Raw genomic sequence first — 19228 nt, 5'->3', positions numbered from 1 at the left:
GGAAAAAAAACATTATAATAACCACCTTTACCACACAATCAACCAGACCGGTCGTTGCACCTTGTTGTTGTTCTTCTTAGTCGGTGGTCGTTCATTGACCATCAAACGAAAAACAAAACAAAACAAAACTGACCGGTCTTTTGTTGAAAATTTTCTTTTAGTTATAATTCGAATCTGAACAAACAAATGTTTCGAACATCAATCCAAGTTGATTGCATCGCATTGTGTGTCCAATCTGTTATGATTGACCTGTGTGATGGACAAGAAACCTGAAAGAATCGAATGAAGAAGAAGAAAAAAAAGAGTAGAAATGAAATGTCATTTCGTTGATGTTTCTTCCCAAAAAATAACATTATCTTATGTTATTGGATGTGCGAGAAAACAAAATTTCCATTTTTATTCATTTCAAAAATCAATTTGTTTTTTTTTCGTTCGTTCAAAATTCGAGAAAATAGAGATGACATTCATTTTTTTTTACAAATTCGGGATCTTTTTTTTTGACATTCATCATGTTGATGATGATAATAATAATGATCTACACTAGCTGGCTGATGACCGTTGATGATTGACATCAACAAACATTAATATACAAATAACAATGGAAAGAGAAAGATCTTTCCATTCTCGAATACAGAAAGAGAGATAGAGAAATAAGAAAGAACACGATTGAATTGAATTGTTTGATTGAATTTTTGGTCATTTCATTTTGCATTATTGAATTTCATTTTTTTTTTTTTTTTTTTGTTGAAATGATGTCTGACATTCAAAAATTTTTTCTTTCGTTCGTTCGTTGGCCCATTCGCAAAAAAAAAAAACAAAATTTTATCTGTTTTTTTTAATCAGATTTATTTTAGTGATGAATTTTCGTTTGTTAATTTTGAAAAAATTTATTTATTAATTTAGTTCATTTCAATATTAGATACAATAACATAATGCTATCAATAAAATCCATTTTATCAGTAACATTTTCATCACAAAAAAATGCTTATTTTTCAATTGATTAAATATCATATAATTTTTTTGTTGACATAAATGTTTGTTATGGCGTAATTTTTGTTTTAAAAGTTTCATAATTCTTCAAAAAAATTCTTTGGACTAATTTTTTTTTCTTCATAAAAGTGGTGTGGTTAGGTTTCATTTTCATTTTAATATTTTCAAAATAACATCTGATGATTCTCTTGAATGTATCTTTGGTGGTGAAAAATTGAAATATTTTATATATATAAAAAAAACATCTAAAGTCTTGATGAATAATGATGATCTAGTTGTTGTTGTCGATAGAACAATACATATGAATCTTTTAATGTTGCCATTGAAAATGAATTAGTACAATCACGAACTTTTTGATCATCACAATGATACCAACGTTGTTGATCATATTGACAATAGGCAGTATAATGACCACTACGAGATAGATATCCATGATGGCAAACACATCCATATAGTTCATATGTGGCCATTGTTGTTGAACCTATTTAGATATAGATAGATAAAAAAAGAATTATCATTTATTGATGATAATAATAATAATCTTTATCATTTTATCATTTACCATTGTCAATACGAATCTGTTGATTTACATTTATATCGCTGGACAATTTATAGCCATTATTTGAGAATTTTTTCAAATCTATATAAACAAACAAACAAAACAAAACAAAACATAAATAAAAATCAAAAATAGAAAAGTGTCGTTCAAAGTGTTTGTTTGTAATATTGATGATGATGATAATGTTAATGGATGAATAGAAAAATATCATTATCGAAATGAAATAAGATTGTATCATTATCAAACATTAATAATGTTAAATCTTTTTTTCGAGATAATGAATGAATGAATGAATGAATGAAAATAGAAAGAAACTTACGTATCACTAGAATTTTCGGTGAACGAACTATCGAAAGACGTTTGGTTGATCGACGATGTTGTTTACAGCGTGAACAAAACTAAAAAAAAAATAAGATTTTATTTTTTTTATAAAATGGTTATTTTCGAATGAATCTAGAATTATAAAATCGATACATACCGGTTGTTCATTACCATCCAATATTTCGGCTGCAGTAAATTCGGCTATACATTCATCAATATCGATACGATTACGATTTCTTGGAACCGGTAATGGTAGATCCCAGAATGGATCCCAACAAGTACTTTCATTACCACAATAACTACATTTAATCACTGATGCATATTGTCCAACAAAAATATCAACTAATTTTGAATCATCATAACGTGAACGATAAATAGACCAGGCTTCCTGCGCCGATTTTGGTTCAATCATCGTATTATTTGATCGTGATCTTGATTTAGGTTTATTTAATTCGTCATGTAAATCATTAATCACATAGCTTAAAAATTCTTGAGCATCTTGTTGTCTGTTTATTATTTTTCCAAAAAGAAAATAGTCAGATTATTTTATTGAACAAACTTTAATAAATACATACTCGCAGCCATTAAATTTCGATTCCAATTGTATAAATGTTGAACGAAATTGTGATGGATTCACATGACCATGACGAATGGATGAAGACATTTCTTTAAAAAGCCGTGATAATGCTATTTTGGATGTAAACAAAAAGAAAAAAGAAATTTGTTGAAAAAAAAACATATATTCTCCATTGATAATCGGATTGATTATTAATTTACCCGAATAAAGTTGTCCATTTTCATGGTGAGCCATTATATAATCACGAAATGGTTTAGTTGCAAACAATGCTTGCAAAACGGAATTCATATAACAAGTATTACCTAGATTGCTTAGACCGGCAACAGGTAATTTTTCCGACTATAAAATTCAATAAATAAAAGCAAAACAAAAAACATTATTTTATCGTATGAACAGAATGTTTTAATCAATTGAATTGTGAAGATCTATAACAATATTTTTTGCTTTGTTTTTTTTCTGCTATATAACCATAAACAACATGACATTGCTTATAATTCTTGATTGTGTTGATCGGATCTTGTGTGTGTTTGTGTTTGTCCTTGATCAACAATCATCGGGAAAAGCGTTTCTTTGATAAAATCCGTACTACAAAATGCTACTGTATTACATTAATGTCAATTTAGGTCAATGATATTGACAGATTTTTTTTCTTCCTTTTGCTTTTTGAAATATTTAAAAAAACAAATTTTAAACGAAGGAAAAAAATTTTGTTCTCGACATTGAAACATTGATTTTGGTGACAATTCGTAGGACATTTTTGTTCTAAAGAAAGATATATGCATGTGACAATGTCAAATAATACATACCTTGAATCCAGTATTATCAATATTATCATCATCATTACCATAATCGAATGATGAACGTCGATGATTAAATCTTGTTAATGTAACCGTTGATGATGATGATGATAACGATGGTGAGGGTGAATAATTTGTTAATGTTGATATTGTTGATGATGAATTTGATGATGATGATGATGGTGATGCACCTAATATTGATGTTGATAATGTTGTTGCCAATGATGAAAAAGAAAATAAATTATTTAATGATTTTTGTGAACTACCGATTGCTACAGTCATTGTTTTTGTTTATGTTTTTGTTTTTGTTGTAACCGGAATTTCGGAATCAAGACAAGAATCTTGGCAAAAAAAAAAAAATAAACTAAAAGAAGATGATCTATGCCTATGATCTAACCAATTTGATTGACGAATTTAAAATGATCACTGAAAACAAAAATGACAATCAAATCCTAATGAATTGTTGTTACTAATTATGTGAAAGACAACAACAACAACAACAAAGAAATAGAAAACAAAAAAAAATCAACCAATAACTGGTTATTATCATGACTACAAATACAAATGATAATGATGATGATTGAATCGACAATCAAACAAGTGTGCAATATAGTGTGTATGTTAAAGGAAAAATTCCAAAATTATCCAATTTGATAATCATTTTGCGTCATCATCATCATCATCATCAATGATCAACTCTGTCATTAACTGCTAACCGGTTGTAATTGATTGAAAGTTTTTCCTTTACTTTTTTGGTTTTGGTTTTGATTTTGACTTTTACTTTTTTTTTGTTGAATACTACAACTACATTGTCTGCCAAAAATGGATGTTTGGCGCAAACAGGTGCACATTTTTTGGTGTTTGTTTTTATTTTATTCTTTACAGACTCTGTATGGCGTCTTTTAGATGATGATGATCATTATCATCATTAATTAAATGCGACATGTGTGTTAATAGTGTGCGTTTGTTTTGTGTGTTTGGATTTATGGAAATCAAATATCTTTATATCTCATCTTGAATGTTATGGCCAAATTATTGTCAATGTTTTTTCGCTCAATCTATAAAGAAACTGATCAAGGAAAAGGACCAAGTTTCTGATTCCAGTGATTCCATTGGTTTGATGGATTTTTTTACTTGTTTTTTTGTTATATTTACCCGAAAATTTTGATGCTAAATACGATGATTTAGGTGAATAGGTTGATGATGAATATGATGATGATAGATATGATGAAGGTCGATAATTATTGAGATCATATGATGAACGTGTCCTATATTGATATGATGATGATAATGATGATGATGATGATGATGATGTTGTCGGTGAACTTGAATAAATATTACTATATTTATTATTCGATGATGGTGAACCGGAAGTTGATGATGACGACGATGATGATGATGATGGTGATGATGAGTAAGCAGAATATTTGGATGATGATGATGAAGAATAATTTCTTGATGATGATGTTGTCGGTGGATGATGATGATGATGATGATAATATGCGGTTGTCGAGGTCATTTTTCTTTTTAATTCTCGTAGGTTACCTGTATAACGAATTGAAAGCAAACATCATTATTGAGTAAATATGAAACTGGGGAAAAAAAATTTGCATAAATACTTTTGGCTATAGGAAAAAAACGAATAGAAAGAGTTATGAAATGGGAAAAACAAACAAACAAACCAAATAAATAAATAAATCGATATCTGATCGGATACAGAAATCACAAATTTTTTTATTGGATTTCACAAATAGAGAAGCATTTTTTTACGATCATCTCATCATTAATCGCAGGAAAAAAAGCTATGATTTTGTGAAAACAAAGGAAAAGACGGAGAGAAAATCTTACTTTTTTCACTACAAAATGAGAAATTTTTCCTTTCGATTTTTTATTTATTTATTTATTGTTTGTTTGGTCGAAAATTTCTAAAGAATTCAGAAAAAAATTGATTACTACAGATCACACTGGTTCACACACACTCACAAGACAAACAAAAATTTGAAAGAATCATAAATTCAACAGGGAAAAAAATGAAATTTAAATAATAATAAAAACAACTTGGAAACAAAAACAAAAACAAAACAAACGAATAAATTATGAATTGAACAAACAAACAAACACACAACAAAATCAACAACAACTAACCAATCGAATGGTTAAAATGAAAGAAATAGAAGAAGAAAAAGAAAAAAAAACTTGTTGCATCAAAAAATGGAAATCAGAAGAAAATATACGAAATGTTGTGTGTGTGTGTGGTAGGATGAAATGGAGATGAAAATTTAGTAAATAACATTATCATTACTATTGAAATGAAATGAATTAAAGTAAAGTAAAAAAGAAGGACAGGCATTGAAATTTTCTTTTTAGTTCGTACACAAAAAAATTATCATGAGCATCCTCAATTCCAGTGTCGTTGTCGTCGTCGTCGGCGACAATAATTTTGACACCTTGCCATTTTTATAAATCGTCAATTCGATCTCGCAATTACATCTTTGAATGTAAGACATTTGGTGTATGATGTGATGTTGTGTGTGTGTGGGAAGCAAAACATATCATCATCATCATCGTATACGTCATTTGAATGTATTTTACAGAATATTCTTTTGGATGCAATTTATAGCGAGTGACTGACTGACTGAATAGCTAAGAAAAAAAAATAAGAGTCCTTCAAACAATGTGACAACAACAACAACAACAACAAAAAACGAAAACAACAACAAAAACCAAATATGAAGATTAATGTTCTTAGTAGAAATTTAAGTGAAAAAAAAGAATTCGAGAAATTCTCCGACGCCATTATCATCAAAATAATAATGACGTTGATTCTAAATTAAGATATGATTGAAAGTATACGATGATCAATAAATTCTTTGTGTGAGAAACAACAGAAACAAAAAACTAATCTTAGCTATTAGTTGGGTTAAACTAAATGATTATTTTTGAATGAAAAAAAACGACAAGGTTTTTCAAATTTTGTTAACCCCATTTTCCAAGAAAAGAAAATCACTAATGGCTATCATTAGTGATTTGGGAACTGAAAAAAGCAGCAGCAGCAACAAAATCCAATACCATAATTAAATGTCAACATCCGGCACACGTACTTTCCGCATTGATTTATTTTAGATTGAAAATTGAAACAATCGAAAAAGTGAAAAGTGAAAAGTAACTTACAATTATTTTATCTTATTCGATGCAAAAAAACAATGGCTTTAGTTCAATTTAGTAGATGATCATCATTGCGATTGCTATGGTAACATGACAATCAAACATCAAGGTGAACATTGATAAATATTGACCATCATCATCATCATCATCATCATAATCATTATCATTAGTATGATAATGATTTTTTTTTGTCAAACTTGATAACAAATTTTTTTTTTTTTGAAAATGATAATGATGATGTTTATTAAGATGATAATGATCGATAAACTATGGTTATCATTTTTGAAATATTCAATTTTTTGTTGTTGTTGTTGTTGTTGATTGCAAAAGAAGATATTTAGTGACACTGCAATTAATTTATTGCTCATCACACTTTTAGTTCGTAGGTAATGACAATAGCGATTAGCAATTGTCAAGGTACATTTTTGGGATGAGTTTTTTTTATTATCATTTCAGATTCTATTAAATTGATAATAATGGCGCCAAATATCATCATCATCGATAATAATCGGAAATGTTGTTGTTGTTGCTGTTTTTCATTCTTATCCAATCAAATAACAATCAAAGGAGACTTGATGATATTCGATTATTAAAAAAACAAATCTGTTTATGTGTTTGTTGCTCACAATAAAATGATATAGAATTATTATTCTTTAGAATATATATCGTTCCAAGAATATATTCTCTCTTCACATAGCTGCTATCACATCTAATAATTTTTCTATATGACCTTCGAATATTCTGTTAGACGTCACTGCCATCTAATATTGATGATTTTCACTAAAACAAAATTGATTTTTCATTCAATAGATGGCGAAATCATCAAGCATTTGGTTTTTTTCATACGATTTTTTTCCGAATTCGGTCGGTCGACAAAAAAAAAAAAAAAAAAATTCGGTAATCGTTTTTTCATTTCAAAAATTTTTTTTTTTCTAATCGACTTTCTAATTCACTTTCACCAGTTTAATGACATTTGATTCAACAATGATGATGATGATGATCTTAATGATGATCCTTCTTACGATCTTCTTCCATCGATTAGATCCATTCGAATGATTTAATTTAAACTTTCATTCAATTCATTTGACACAATTGAAAAGTAAAAGACGATGAAGAAAAAGTTGAAAAACGATTGTCATCCACACATAGAGGATTATAATGGAAATGAAAAATCAAAATTCATGGAATGAAAATCAAAATAGATCATTATCATCATCATCATCATTTTGGATCATTATCACAAAAAAAAACTCTCAGTTAGTGAAAGAAGAAGAAGAAAAGAAAAACAAGCAGAATCCAGGACGAACAAATCAATTTATTTTTCACTATTTTTTTTTATTCCAAGTTTTTTTTATTCTCTGGTAACCAGAATATCGAATTGAGTGAATGAATGAATGATGTCGTATTCCTTACCATCATCATTGTCACATACTCTAACTGGCTTGACTAACTGACTTATTGACTTGATTTTTTCTCGTTTTTTTTTTTTTGGTATTCAGAATTGCGTGTGTTTGTTTGCCTGGGCCAATTGTATCTTTGTCGTTTGTTTTTATCGTTATCGTTGTTGTTGTTGTTGTTGATGGCCTACGACAATTCTTTTGCCATTAAATGTTCGCCTAATTGTTTATTTGGTGCCAACCTTCTGCCAAAAAAAACAAAAACAAAGATTGTTTGTTGTCGTTGGTGAATGAATGAATAAACGAATCAATGAATGAATGAATGAATGAATGATTCAATCCAATGATCCTGAACAAGCCAAAAACAAATAGAAAATCTAGTTTGCAATTTTGAATCATGAAACAAAAAAGAATTCTGTGTTTGTGTGTGATCGATATATCAATGTTACAAATGTTTCTATTTCTTCTTTTTTTGTTTCTTCTTTTTCGATTATAAGGATGTAGGAAGAAGAGTGAAAATGGTTATTATTCAAACCAAATTTTTTTTCACTTATTCGTTTTCCTTTTTTTTTTTTTTTTTGATTTGTCAAATGTGGTTGTGTGTGAATGTAATAATAATTTGATGTTCGTTTTGTTTTTGTTTTTCATCTTTTGGTTTATCCATTTCGGTTGGCTGTTTTTTCTTTTCGTTTTTTTTTGATTGCAATCATCATCATAGATTATCGACGAATCATATGATCAATTCAATGTTTACATTCAAATTCATTACAAAAACCAAACAACAGCAACAACAACAACGACTAATCAACCAATGATCATCATTTTTATTGGTGTCACATTTGTTGTTTCTGAAAATGACCCGATTCTATATGATGTGAATCGAAGAAAAATCTAAGAATCAAATAACTATATCGAGGATTCATAGCGATCGATTTATGAATGTAGCGTTTTTGTTGTTTCTCTCATATATAGCGACAACAAAAAAAATATAAAATAATCGAACATCCCAAAACAACAACATCAAAAACAGAATCCCCGAACAAAAGAATGAGGGGAAAAGAATAGCGAAAATTTCGATTTTTAATGACACCGAATTGAATTGTAAACACCATCGATGAATGAGAGAGAGAGTGAAAATAGAATATATAAATGATTTCAAATTGTTGCAACAAGAAACACAATGAATCAAATCCCTGATAAGAGAAGAGGAAGAGATTCGTTTATTATTTTTTATTTTATTTTATTTTTTGGTTTGGTGAAAAATATCCAAAGTGAAAAAAGAAAACAAACATTCAGTGTTAAATGATTAAGGATTGACAAACAAACAAACAAACACACACAATATATAATGGGAAAAGAGTGGAAAAGAATCAAGAGAATAGCATCAATACGTTTGCTTTTTTAAAAAAAAACTGGATTAAGGACAGTTTGGGGTTATTGATTTTTTAGTTTTGTTTTTTATTTTTGTTTTCTTTGTATTTTTGTCTGAATGTCTATATATGGATTCTATACGAAAATTATCAATCGAAAACCAGATTTTTGTTTTGTTGTTGTTTTTGTTTCGAATAGAAAATCGATCGATCGATTTGATTTGTTATTAACAGTTTTTTTTTCTTCTTCGTCGATGTCCAATTCATTTTTTTTCAGTTGTCATTTTTAAATTTCACTAGTTGTATCCAAACTGTCCATCAAAAGATTCGGTGGTACTGATTGTCCATTAATGGTAGCAATTTTCGATTGTTGTTGTTGTTGTTGATCATCTTCTTGTATTCGTACATGTTTACTTGTGGTTGCAGCAACACCCGGATCTGATGTAACAATCATTTCTGGTGGTCCAGTTTCAGAAATATCTTTTTCTTTACGTACTTGTGATTTAAGTTCTTTATTTGCATCTTTTAATGCTGATACTGATGATAATAGATAATAAATAAATAAAACTAATAGTAGAATTGTAGGTAAAACAGCACCAGGTGATGTAAGATAATCAAGTATTTTGTTTAATGTTTTTGGTAATTTTGATTCAATATAAGTGCTTAAAATTTTATAGATACGTTGATAACCACTAAATGGACCACAATGCCATGATGGTTCTAACCAAACAACAGCATAACTAACCGGTAATGTACATAGGAATAGCATTAGTAATAATAACATAAAATAGAAATTATTATTTCTTGATGCTTTAAATACGGTTTCATGTGGTATATTACAGGTTAATACTGCCCATGATCGAACATACATAAGTAGACATAATTTTATTGAATTAATTGCCGGTAATCCAGGTGAAAAAAACATTCCCAACCAAATAACACCCTGGTTATTGACTAAATGTAGAATATTTTCGGCAATTTTAAAATCACCATAACCAGGGAAACCTTTTTCCAGATCCCAACAAATACAAGTACAACCATTACAATATCGAACAATTAATGCACGTATAAAATCACTAATCAATGTTGATATTACTGTCAATACAAAATCCATAACAGTTAATTTAACTAATTCTTGTCCGAACATTGTTTCCCAACATAATTTTCTTAATCGATCTTTTTCCGTTTCATTCAAAGCAATAAGATCTTCATCGGTAATTATATATTCGGTATTATTTTGGCAAGAATTAATCATCATATCAGCCGGTATAATAGTAAACACTTGTTCGGTAATCATTTCCGTTGTTGTTGTTATTGTTGGCTGTCCAAATTTATAACGAATTCCGGGTCTTTTACGGCCTAAATTATTACCAGCTATACGTATTGGTGATAATGTTGATCCGGTTGTTGTCATTGTCGATGATGATGATGATGATGATGTTATTGGCTGAGTGGTTCGTGATGGCAATGATGATGAATCGTTCAATTTGATGGCTGTTGACGGCATAGCTAATGTAGTTGTTATATTCGATTTATATCGATGGTCATCTGTTACAAAAGTTTCATTCGCTGTCATTATTATTGTGGTCGGCATGGTGGTTGTTTCTAAATTTTGCCAAACAACCGTTTTATCGGTTGTCGTATGCCATTCATTATTTTCAAATTCACTTTGATCAAATAATATCAATCGAATCATAAAATGAAAAGTGAGAAAAAAATTGTAATTTAAAATTATAATTGATTAAATTATTATTTATTTATCGCGCCATTTTTTTAAAAGAAAAACTTTTTTCCCATCTTCAATCAATGGCAATGTAATGTGCAATCGAGCGAATGAAAAAAAACTTACGGATCAGTATTGAAATGATAACGTCCTTCGATAGAAAAATCCGGTTTTTTACGAGATTGAATCTCATATGGATCATAAATGATTGATGGTGTATTTGTTATCATCATCATCATATAATCATCATTTAGATTTTCATCATAATCTTCATATTCTAAGTTGTCAACAACAACAAAAAAAAGAAAAACAAAACAAAAAAGTGTCAAATCAAAAACAATTCTTAGATTCTTGAACACAGACTAACTAACCATCACGACCATCACGTTTGATACGATTATAGGTGGCCATAGTGGTCAATGCAATTGTATTCAATTGCATTTTTTGCATCGTAATATTTGCTTTGATTTCCAATAATTGTGTTGTCTTTGTATATATCAAACGATAAACGGAAACAAAAACAAAAAATATTTAAAAAGAAAAATAATAAAAAAGATTGATCACCGTTCAATGATTGAACAGCAGCCACCAAACCAAACTTACCATTGAATCAACTTTTCCAAATAATGATAACATTAATGTATACATGTTTAAAAAATTTAGAATCAAAATTCTGTCATCGATGGATGATGATGGTGAAAAAAAAGGAGAAAAAAAAATAAAACGATTCCGTTACTTACATACACAATTAGAATATTTTGTTATACGAATAGAAAAAAAATGAAAGAATTTTAAATTTTTCTTTTTTTCACTGAAAAAAAACGAATAAGAATTTGTTTCGAAAACTGCGATGACGGCAAAATGACTAAACAAAATGGTTATTTAAAGAAGAAGAAATGAAAAAAAAAAAACATTAAACTTGCTTCAAGCCAGAGAAAACTTTTCATTGTCAAAAAATTATTAAAAGCCAAAAACGCTATGATTATCATCATCATAATGTAGCCTGAAGGCCTAAATGAATACGACCGATATGCAAAAAAAAAAAAATTCAATGATGATGATGATGATGAAATTCAGGGTAACATATTTTCATACAGGGTATACGATATTGTACTAAAAAAAAGTCTTTGTCTATAAAGTTCAGGAAGAAAAAAGTGAAATAAAATTGCAAAATGATTTATGCATTTTCCAATAAAAGAAATGGGGGGAAATGTAACGAGAAGCCAATTTCCGTATTGGTTCAACATTGAAAATATGACCTTTTCATCATCATCATCATCATTACCTTCCAAGTTGCCATCGTAATGCAATTCTAGGATGAAATTGTTCCATATTACCAATCCAATCGAATATATTTGGAAATACAATACCAATACCGGCAAATACTAATGTTACTTCATTTGCACGTAACCATGATGGATTTTCAATCGGTTCTTGTGATCTATCCACTACTAATACAACACCATAAGCAGATGATGCTAATAATGATAAAACCCTGTCAAAGTAGAAAAAATGGACATTTTCAAACAAAAAAGAATCTAAATGATGATAATGAAAAAAAATATACAAACATTATGTTAGTTAAAATACGAATAGCAATTAATTTCCAATTTCTTTCTTCTTTTTTACGTTCTTTTTCTTCAAGTATTGATTCTTTTAAACTCATTACTAATGATGCAACTTTATTATAAGCCGTTTCACTATTACCAATCATATAATCCCAACCGGTAAATACTTTCCAACAGAATGTAAATTCATCATCTTTGCTTGCAACACGACTCATACGTGAATTTTGTGCCATTCTATAACCACAGAAAAAAAACAAGTGGATCATCAGAATAATAATTTAATAATTTACACAACAAAACAAAAAACAAAACTTACTTGCGTAGAATACAAAAAAAGCTAAACATATAAAGTGAAAATGTAGTGAGAAAATATGCCAATGGTAAACGAAAACCTTAATCAAATTGAATTTGGAAACAAAAAAAAAAAAAATTGAAAATCATTGTGTCAATGATAATGATGATAATATCATTTGGTTGAATGAATATTCATTTCAAAATTGAATTTTCAATATTTAATAACAATAATAATAATGATGATAATGATAATTGAGAAAACAACACAATCAAATTTACTAATTTGCAAACTTTTTTTGGCCAGAATAAAAACAAGCAAAACTTTCTGTATTTTATGATTTTTTCTTGTTATTTTTTTCTGGTTGGTGTTTCCAGAAAAATTTTCGACTAATTGACATCTTTTCTCACTATGTGTGTGTGTGTGGGTTTGTCCGGAAACTCAATGGATAATGAGCGGTGTGTGTGTGTGTGTGTGTGTGTGTGTTTGGAATTGAATAATAACCATCAACCATAATAATATCATTTAGTAGGTGTGAATGAATGAATAAATGAGTGGTGTGTGTGTGTGAATAAAATGGAAATAAATGAAGCAAAACATTCTTTTTTGTTGAAAACAAGCAAGCAACATACCTTCACTAGTCATTTCAGTTTTACTATAATATCCATAGAAAATGGGAGAATATTTTAGATATCCCTGTATATGTATGGAAAGTTTTTAGTTTTTTTTTGTTTCTTATTTTTGCACATTATTTGTAAGCTTCTTTACCTCAAAATCCCAGATGGCCTGTAATTTAAGCGATTCTTCAGCATCTTCAACTTCTTTTCGCATACCGGTAGGATCTGGATCACCGCGTAAAACCTAAAAGGAATAAAAAAACAAAGTTAAAAAAAAAACAAAAAAGTAGGATTCCATAAGGATCAGAAAAAAAGTGAAAAATTATTCCGGTAACGAATAGGAAAATCGAATAATAATAGTGTGTCTATGTGTTAAATCAATTGAAACCACTAACACCAACACCAATGGTAGTCATATAATACATAAAATGGATGAGTTGACATTTGTCAACCCCATTCATATAAATAAGTGTTTTGTTTTTTTCGATTATCAGATAAAATACATACCTCCGGTACCATTAGAAAACAGCAAATAAATACACTGATAAAGATATTCACCCAGAATACCCAACGAAGAAATATAAAATACGATGCAACTCCTGAACCAAAATGGCCTGTTTTTTTTATTTTTGAAAAAGACAACAAAATTTATTACAATGTATTTGAATTATATAAATAGTAGATTTTCAAAATGAAAATAGATTTCTCTCAAATGATCCATAGATCAACTAATCGATTCAATTTTCTTCGATCCATTTGACTTTAAAAAAAAGAAGAAAAATTTCATTTCTGCACATTAAAATCACGTTTTAGCGAAATATCATCACTAATTGGTTGCAGTTTCATTTTTCACTTTTATTCTTTATATCAACCAATAGGAAAAACAAAAACAAAATTTAAATGACATTCGACAACATCGATTATCCAAATGTCATCGAGCTACTGGTAAGGTTGGTAAAAATAAAAGATTTATCCTCATGACCATCATTGATGGTAAAGTTTGAAAATTTGTTTTTCACGCTCGAAAAATTGATGTGCAAAGGAAAGTAGTGAAAAAAATAAATAAATAAGAAACAAAGTGTTTCATTTTGAAAATCTGGCAATATGGATTCTACCCAAAAAATACCAGATTCTTCTTCGCTTTTTTTCACTCTTCAGTTAATACGCTACTTAGGTGCTAATAGAAATTAATAGAAGTATATCTTTCAATCTTTCGAAAAAGCTTAGCTTTATATCCAGAAACAACGAAAAAAAAGAAAAGAAATAACGATGGATATAAATCTTTTGGCCAGAAAAAAAATCAGATCCAGAACCAAAATCCCGAATCAAATGAGCGAAACAAAAACAAAAATCTAATGCTTATTGAAAAAATAGGTAATTAACCTGTAAAACTAACCCGGAATATTCTGTATATCTAAACTACAAAATCGGTTCAAAAAACAAAATGGAAAAAAGCAAAAATCAATACAGACATTCACACACACACACAAAACACCCAGCAAACATTAAAGAAAATCAATCGATCCGATCGATCGATCGATCAAAAACAAAACGAAAAAGAATAAGAAAACAAAAAATCAAAGATCATTTGCGGTCATATAGAATGATTCAGATTCGATAATGATAATGATAATATTGATATTTTTTATATTTACAAAAAAAAAAACATACAAAGCATACACCTCTGTCTTTTTTGTTCAAAGAATATTCTTTCTTTCTTCCTTGCTTGCTTTTTATCGACTTACTTTCAATTTTTTTGATTCGCATTTCCCAAGGCGTAATGACCACAATCAAATTGGCCAATTCACGTTTAATACGATTGATGCTCTGTATATGTGTGTGATACGAATATAAAAACCAAACAAACAAAAAACGACATTAAAGCTTGTTATTGTTGTTATATAATAATAATCATCATCAATGTAATGATTATGTGATATGATGAAGAAAATCGAAAATCGATTCTCTATACACATCACATTATATTACATCAAATGAATGAATGAATGAATGGAATAAAATGACTAAATGAATTGTAGAAGACCAACCCTTTCCATGTAGACTTTCCATTTGGCAACCAAATCTTTAGCTTGTTTTGATTGTTTCAATTCTCCTTCATGTTTTTTGACATAATGTTTTGCACGATTCAATACCTTGATTATGATGATGGTCATTGTTTAAAAGTAAAAAACAACAAAGTTAATGATTAATCAATCAACAATCAACAATCAGATTTACCTTTAATTTACGATACATTGGCCAATTTTGATGTTTCATTGTTGCAATAATCTGTTTATGTGCACGTATTGTTTCGGATATTTCTTCTTCGGTAAATGGTTCATCACCAATTGATATGGCTGTATCTCTGATTTGATTGATTGATTAAATAAATTGTGGTAAACATAAACATCTTTGACTTACTCATATGATGATGTTGTACAAAATGAAGATAACCGGCGACCAGAACCAAATGCCATAATAATATTATCATCACTGGTTAAAAATGTTGTTGATCCTCTTCGAGAACCTGATGATTTTCCTTTTGTTTTAAGAATCACTTCACCACCAGGTGAATGTGATGGTGGTGGTGTATGGGAACTGATTGAATCTTTACGTCCACCACTATTATCATCACAACTTTGTTGTTTTTCCAAACGTGGTCTCTGTTCATTATTATCATTATTATCGGACATTATGGATGTTGATGCAAACAGTAAAACAAAAACGAACAACAATATTATTCAATTTGGATGCGTAGATAGAAAACAGCCAGATTCATCTGTGTTATCATTTCATTGATCAGAATATTTCATCCAACAACAACAACAACAAATAATAATAAAAAACTAACTTTCACCAAAATTTGACTCACTCGGGTGTGGTACCAAACAGAAACTTTTAAACAGGTACAAAAATCAACCAAATATTTATGGTGCAACAAAACAGAATTTATTGATAACAACGTTGATCAGTTTGTTGAATTTTAACACACAAACACAAAGAGAGAGAGAGAAAAATGAATATGATGAACATTCCAATGCTTCTAGAACAGAACAGATTATTATTATTATTATTATTTACAAGAAGAATCCGTGGGACAAGCAAGAATCCAGGAAAAACCGGTCACATAATATAAAACCAATTGTCAAAAAAAACAGGCAAATCAAATGGCACAAGCCAACGCCTAATGATTAAATTTAATTATAATCACACACACACCATACATATTGATCAGATTAATCATATCTTATCGAACTAACGAATAACGGTAACTAAAAACTTTCCTTATAAATATTATCAATTGGAAATCAGTTTTTTTTGGTTTCTTTTTCGAAAAATAAAACAATGTCTTAATTATCTAATACTTTAGTTACCGGGTGATCAGGTATTGAAAGAAACAATGTTTTTTGTAAATTAATTTAATTGAAATACAATATGTGTAACCATTACACAGGTACAAAAGTAACATTTCTATTATTCAACATTCGAAATAAATCAATCAATCAATCCAAGGGTTTTTTTCTGTATTTGTTCCGGATTCAGTTCATTATTTTCAATAATAATGGGACTTATTTTCGTATGGATTTGAGCAACAAAAAATCATGTCTAGGCAAATTTTTTGTTTCTACTTCACCTGAGTTGATTCTATTCTATCATCATCATAATGCCCTGATCATCATTTGGATCATTGTGAATCTAAAATATTTCTGTCATAGTCATCACAATTGTTATGTCGAGTCCAGAAATTGAAAATTTTCAAATTTTCAAAATAATCTGAATCGACAAATTGATGAATGAAAATCTATTTTTTGAAAAAAAATTGTTGAAAAAAAAGATTTATTTCAAATTTCGTCATGAATTCATTACAATCTCAATTCTGTTGAAATCAGAATGCGAAAAAAAATGTTTTTCAAAAATGTGAATAATCGATAATCAAAGACATTCAGAGAAATATCATCATCAAAACCAAATGAAGACAAAAAAAAAAACATAATGGTTTATAAACGATATGTTTTCCGTAAAATTATTTCGATTTTTTTTTCGTTTGTTCGTGCAAACCATTTTTTCAATTTTATTTGATTTGAAAATCGGAAAATTCTTTCATTTTCTTTCACTGAATTTCCACTTTGAATGATAATGTCAAGTGCGTGTGTTGGGAGAAAAAAAAACATTTAATAATTAACCAAAAACATTCAGGAAATGCAAAAAAAAAACAACTTAGGAAGCTTATCATTCAGACTATTTTGATGTTTCCAACAGAAAAAAATGCATCTTTTTAAATCATCCAATGTGAACAATTTGACAATCAATTGGCGGCAAAAAATGACAAAAAATTTTTGTTATTAGCAATTTGTTTTTTCTTCTTTCTTTTCCATAAGCATCTGATACATTTGATGATGATGATGATGATGTTTTCACTAATGACTTACGGTAATGAATGATGTGTGTTCAATGACGGTAATCAACTATTTGAATACTAAAAAGCTACGGTAGGAGAAATAGATAGAGTGAGAGAGCGAAAAAAAAACAAATTCCTTAATGCAATCAAATGGAAAAAATTTTAATTATTCAATTCATTCAAAAAAAAATCATGTTTTTAAATTATTGATTAAAATTTTACATTCATTTTGCAAAAACATACCCCATTTTCAATCCATTAAGAACTGAATATTTGAATTTTTTGTGTGTTTGAATCGGAGTGAATGATGGAATAAATGATGGCCATATTTTTTTTACCTGGTTTATTTTTGTACAAGATTGCCAATCATTATTGTCAAAGGTTTATAGTGGTTTTTACGTTGAATGAAACAAAAAAAAAAATCGACCCACATTATTATTATTGAAGGTTTTTTGTTCATCATCGACACAATGACATTTCACCTTCCGGGCATTAGAATTCCATATTGATATCATAGTTTTTTTTAACGACGGCTGCTATCTTTTCCTATTCATTACGATACAATGTTAACGAGAGTGAGAGAAGGAAAAAAATGATGCGATAATGTCGACATTTGATTGTGTCATTTCCATGTAAGATATAGTTGAGCGGTGAAAGAACAAAAATAAAAAAAATAAATGTCAAATGAAATTTTTGAATCGAATGAAAATCAAAAAAAAAGGATATTAGTGAACAGAAAAAAGAGAAAGAAATAAAGAACAAACCTAAAACGATTGACACATTAACGAAAATGATATTTCGTTTCAATTCATTCCTGTTCAACATTTGAATCCTAATCAGAATCGTTTATTTTTCGTTTTTGTTTCGTTGTTTTTTACTTTTAAACGAATCAATAAATATCGAGCAATCAAAATTTATTATTATTATTTTTTATTTTTTTGTCATCGATATGGACCTGTCTAATGATGATGATGGTGATGATCCCGTTGGCTTGATCTGTCAAAGCGGCCAAAACGAGGAAATTAAATTCATGATGATGATGATGATGATAATGATGACAATAGAGAAAAGCTCATCATAATCATATATGATGATGATGATGATGGAATGATTTAAAGATTAAATAAGAAAATTTATTTATGAAATATCCATCAAATTATAATGGAAAAAAAATGAATGAATGAAATTGTCAAAATAATCTTCAAAGATTATGATTTACTTTAGTTTTTGTGATGAAAAAAATAGCAAAATAGAATAGCAAAAAAAAAAAAAATGATAAAAAGCCATTCGATTCTATTTTCACTGATTTAGTTCACTGCTGTTACTTTTGGTTTTTGGATGAAACTTTTTTTGTCGTTGTTTTTTTTTTTTGTTATTTAGATCGAATGATTTGTTGTTGTTGTTGTTGTTTTTGATATCATAAAAAATCCTAAAAATTTGTTCGTCTTTGTGG

The 19228-nt window shown here is 28.6% G+C and overlaps 2 protein-coding genes and 1 long non-coding RNA gene across 6 annotated transcripts; all 3 read right to left on the bottom strand.

The window, feature by feature from the left end:
- Positions 1-911: 911 nt before the first annotated feature.
- Positions 912-19105, bottom strand: LOC113798668 (ubiquitin carboxyl-terminal hydrolase 2-like). Of its 4 annotated transcripts, none has more exons than XM_075819436.1 (9): positions 5228-5349; positions 4400-4789; positions 3254-3435; positions 2648-2786; positions 2446-2557; positions 2028-2376; positions 1869-1947; positions 1553-1630; positions 912-1471 (listed from the first exon to the last, which is right to left on the bottom strand). In XM_075819436.1, exons 1-9 carry the CDS (start codon positions 5253-5255, stop codon positions 1236-1238), a joined length of 1593 nt encoding a protein of 530 aa, XP_075675551.1. In that variant the 5' UTR covers positions 5256-5349; the 3' UTR covers positions 912-1235. The 4 variants fall into 4 exon arrangements, with proteins under 4 accessions (XP_075675551.1, XP_075675554.1, XP_075675553.1 ...); XM_075819439.1 differs by lacking the exon at positions 5228-5349 and adding an exon at positions 19101-19105 and having other exon boundaries at positions 913-1471; XM_075819438.1 differs by lacking the exon at positions 5228-5349 and adding an exon at positions 6416-6569 and having other exon boundaries at positions 914-1471.
- Tmc (Transmembrane channel-like) lies at positions 9357-16209 on the bottom strand. Its single transcript, XM_027349162.2, has 14 exons — positions 15798-16209; positions 15615-15741; positions 15425-15529; positions 15122-15203; positions 13884-13990; positions 13528-13620; positions 13392-13455; positions 12784-12859; positions 12471-12701; positions 12185-12394; positions 11503-11572; positions 11271-11385; positions 11026-11176; positions 9357-10843 (listed from the first exon to the last, which is right to left on the bottom strand). The coding sequence occupies exons 1-14, from the start codon at positions 16067-16069 to the stop codon at positions 9463-9465; spliced, it is 3084 nt and encodes a 1027-aa protein (XP_027204963.2). The 5' UTR covers positions 16070-16209; the 3' UTR covers positions 9357-9462.
- LOC113798604 (uncharacterized) lies at positions 17698-19005 on the bottom strand. Its single transcript, XR_012846064.1, has 3 exons — positions 18540-19005; positions 18019-18321; positions 17698-17861 (listed from the first exon to the last, which is right to left on the bottom strand). It is a non-coding gene; the product is annotated as an uncharacterized LOC113798604 (long non-coding RNA).
- Positions 19106-19228: the final 123 nt, after the last annotated feature.

This window comes from Dermatophagoides pteronyssinus, unplaced genomic scaffold, assembly GCF_027571235.1.
Source record: "Dermatophagoides pteronyssinus isolate colony J.1.1.1.1 unplaced genomic scaffold, Derpt_VIB-CSIC_2022.12 sq0004, whole genome shotgun sequence".
Taxonomy (NCBI): Eukaryota; Metazoa; Arthropoda; class Arachnida; order Sarcoptiformes; family Pyroglyphidae; genus Dermatophagoides; species Dermatophagoides pteronyssinus.
This window is presented reverse-complemented; position numbering and strand designations above follow the sequence as displayed.

Bases quoted from the DNA above. Each gene is read 5' to 3' on its own strand.
- LOC113798668 (XM_075819436.1), bottom strand. From the start codon at position 5,255: ATGATTCTTTCAAATTTTTGTTTGTCTT. The intron at 4,790-5,227 runs GTGAGTGTGTGT...TTCGTTATACAG, and splicing joins TTCAAATTTTTGTTTGTCTT to GTAACCTACGAGAATTAAAA. The intron at 3,436-4,399 runs GTAAATATAACA...CATCAATATTAG, and splicing joins TTTAGCATCAAAATTTTCGG to GTGCATCACCATCATCATCA.
- Tmc (XM_027349162.2), bottom strand. From the start codon at position 16,069: ATGTCCGATAATAATGATAATAATGAACAGAGACCACGTTTGGAAAAA. The intron at 12,395-12,470 runs GTTTGTATATTT...CTACTTTGACAG, and splicing joins CGTATTTTAACTAACATAAT to GGTTTTATCATTATTAGCAT. The intron at 11,573-12,184 runs GTAATGATGATG...CATCGATGACAG, and splicing joins TTACGATGGCAACTTGGAAG to AATTTTGATTCTAAATTTTT.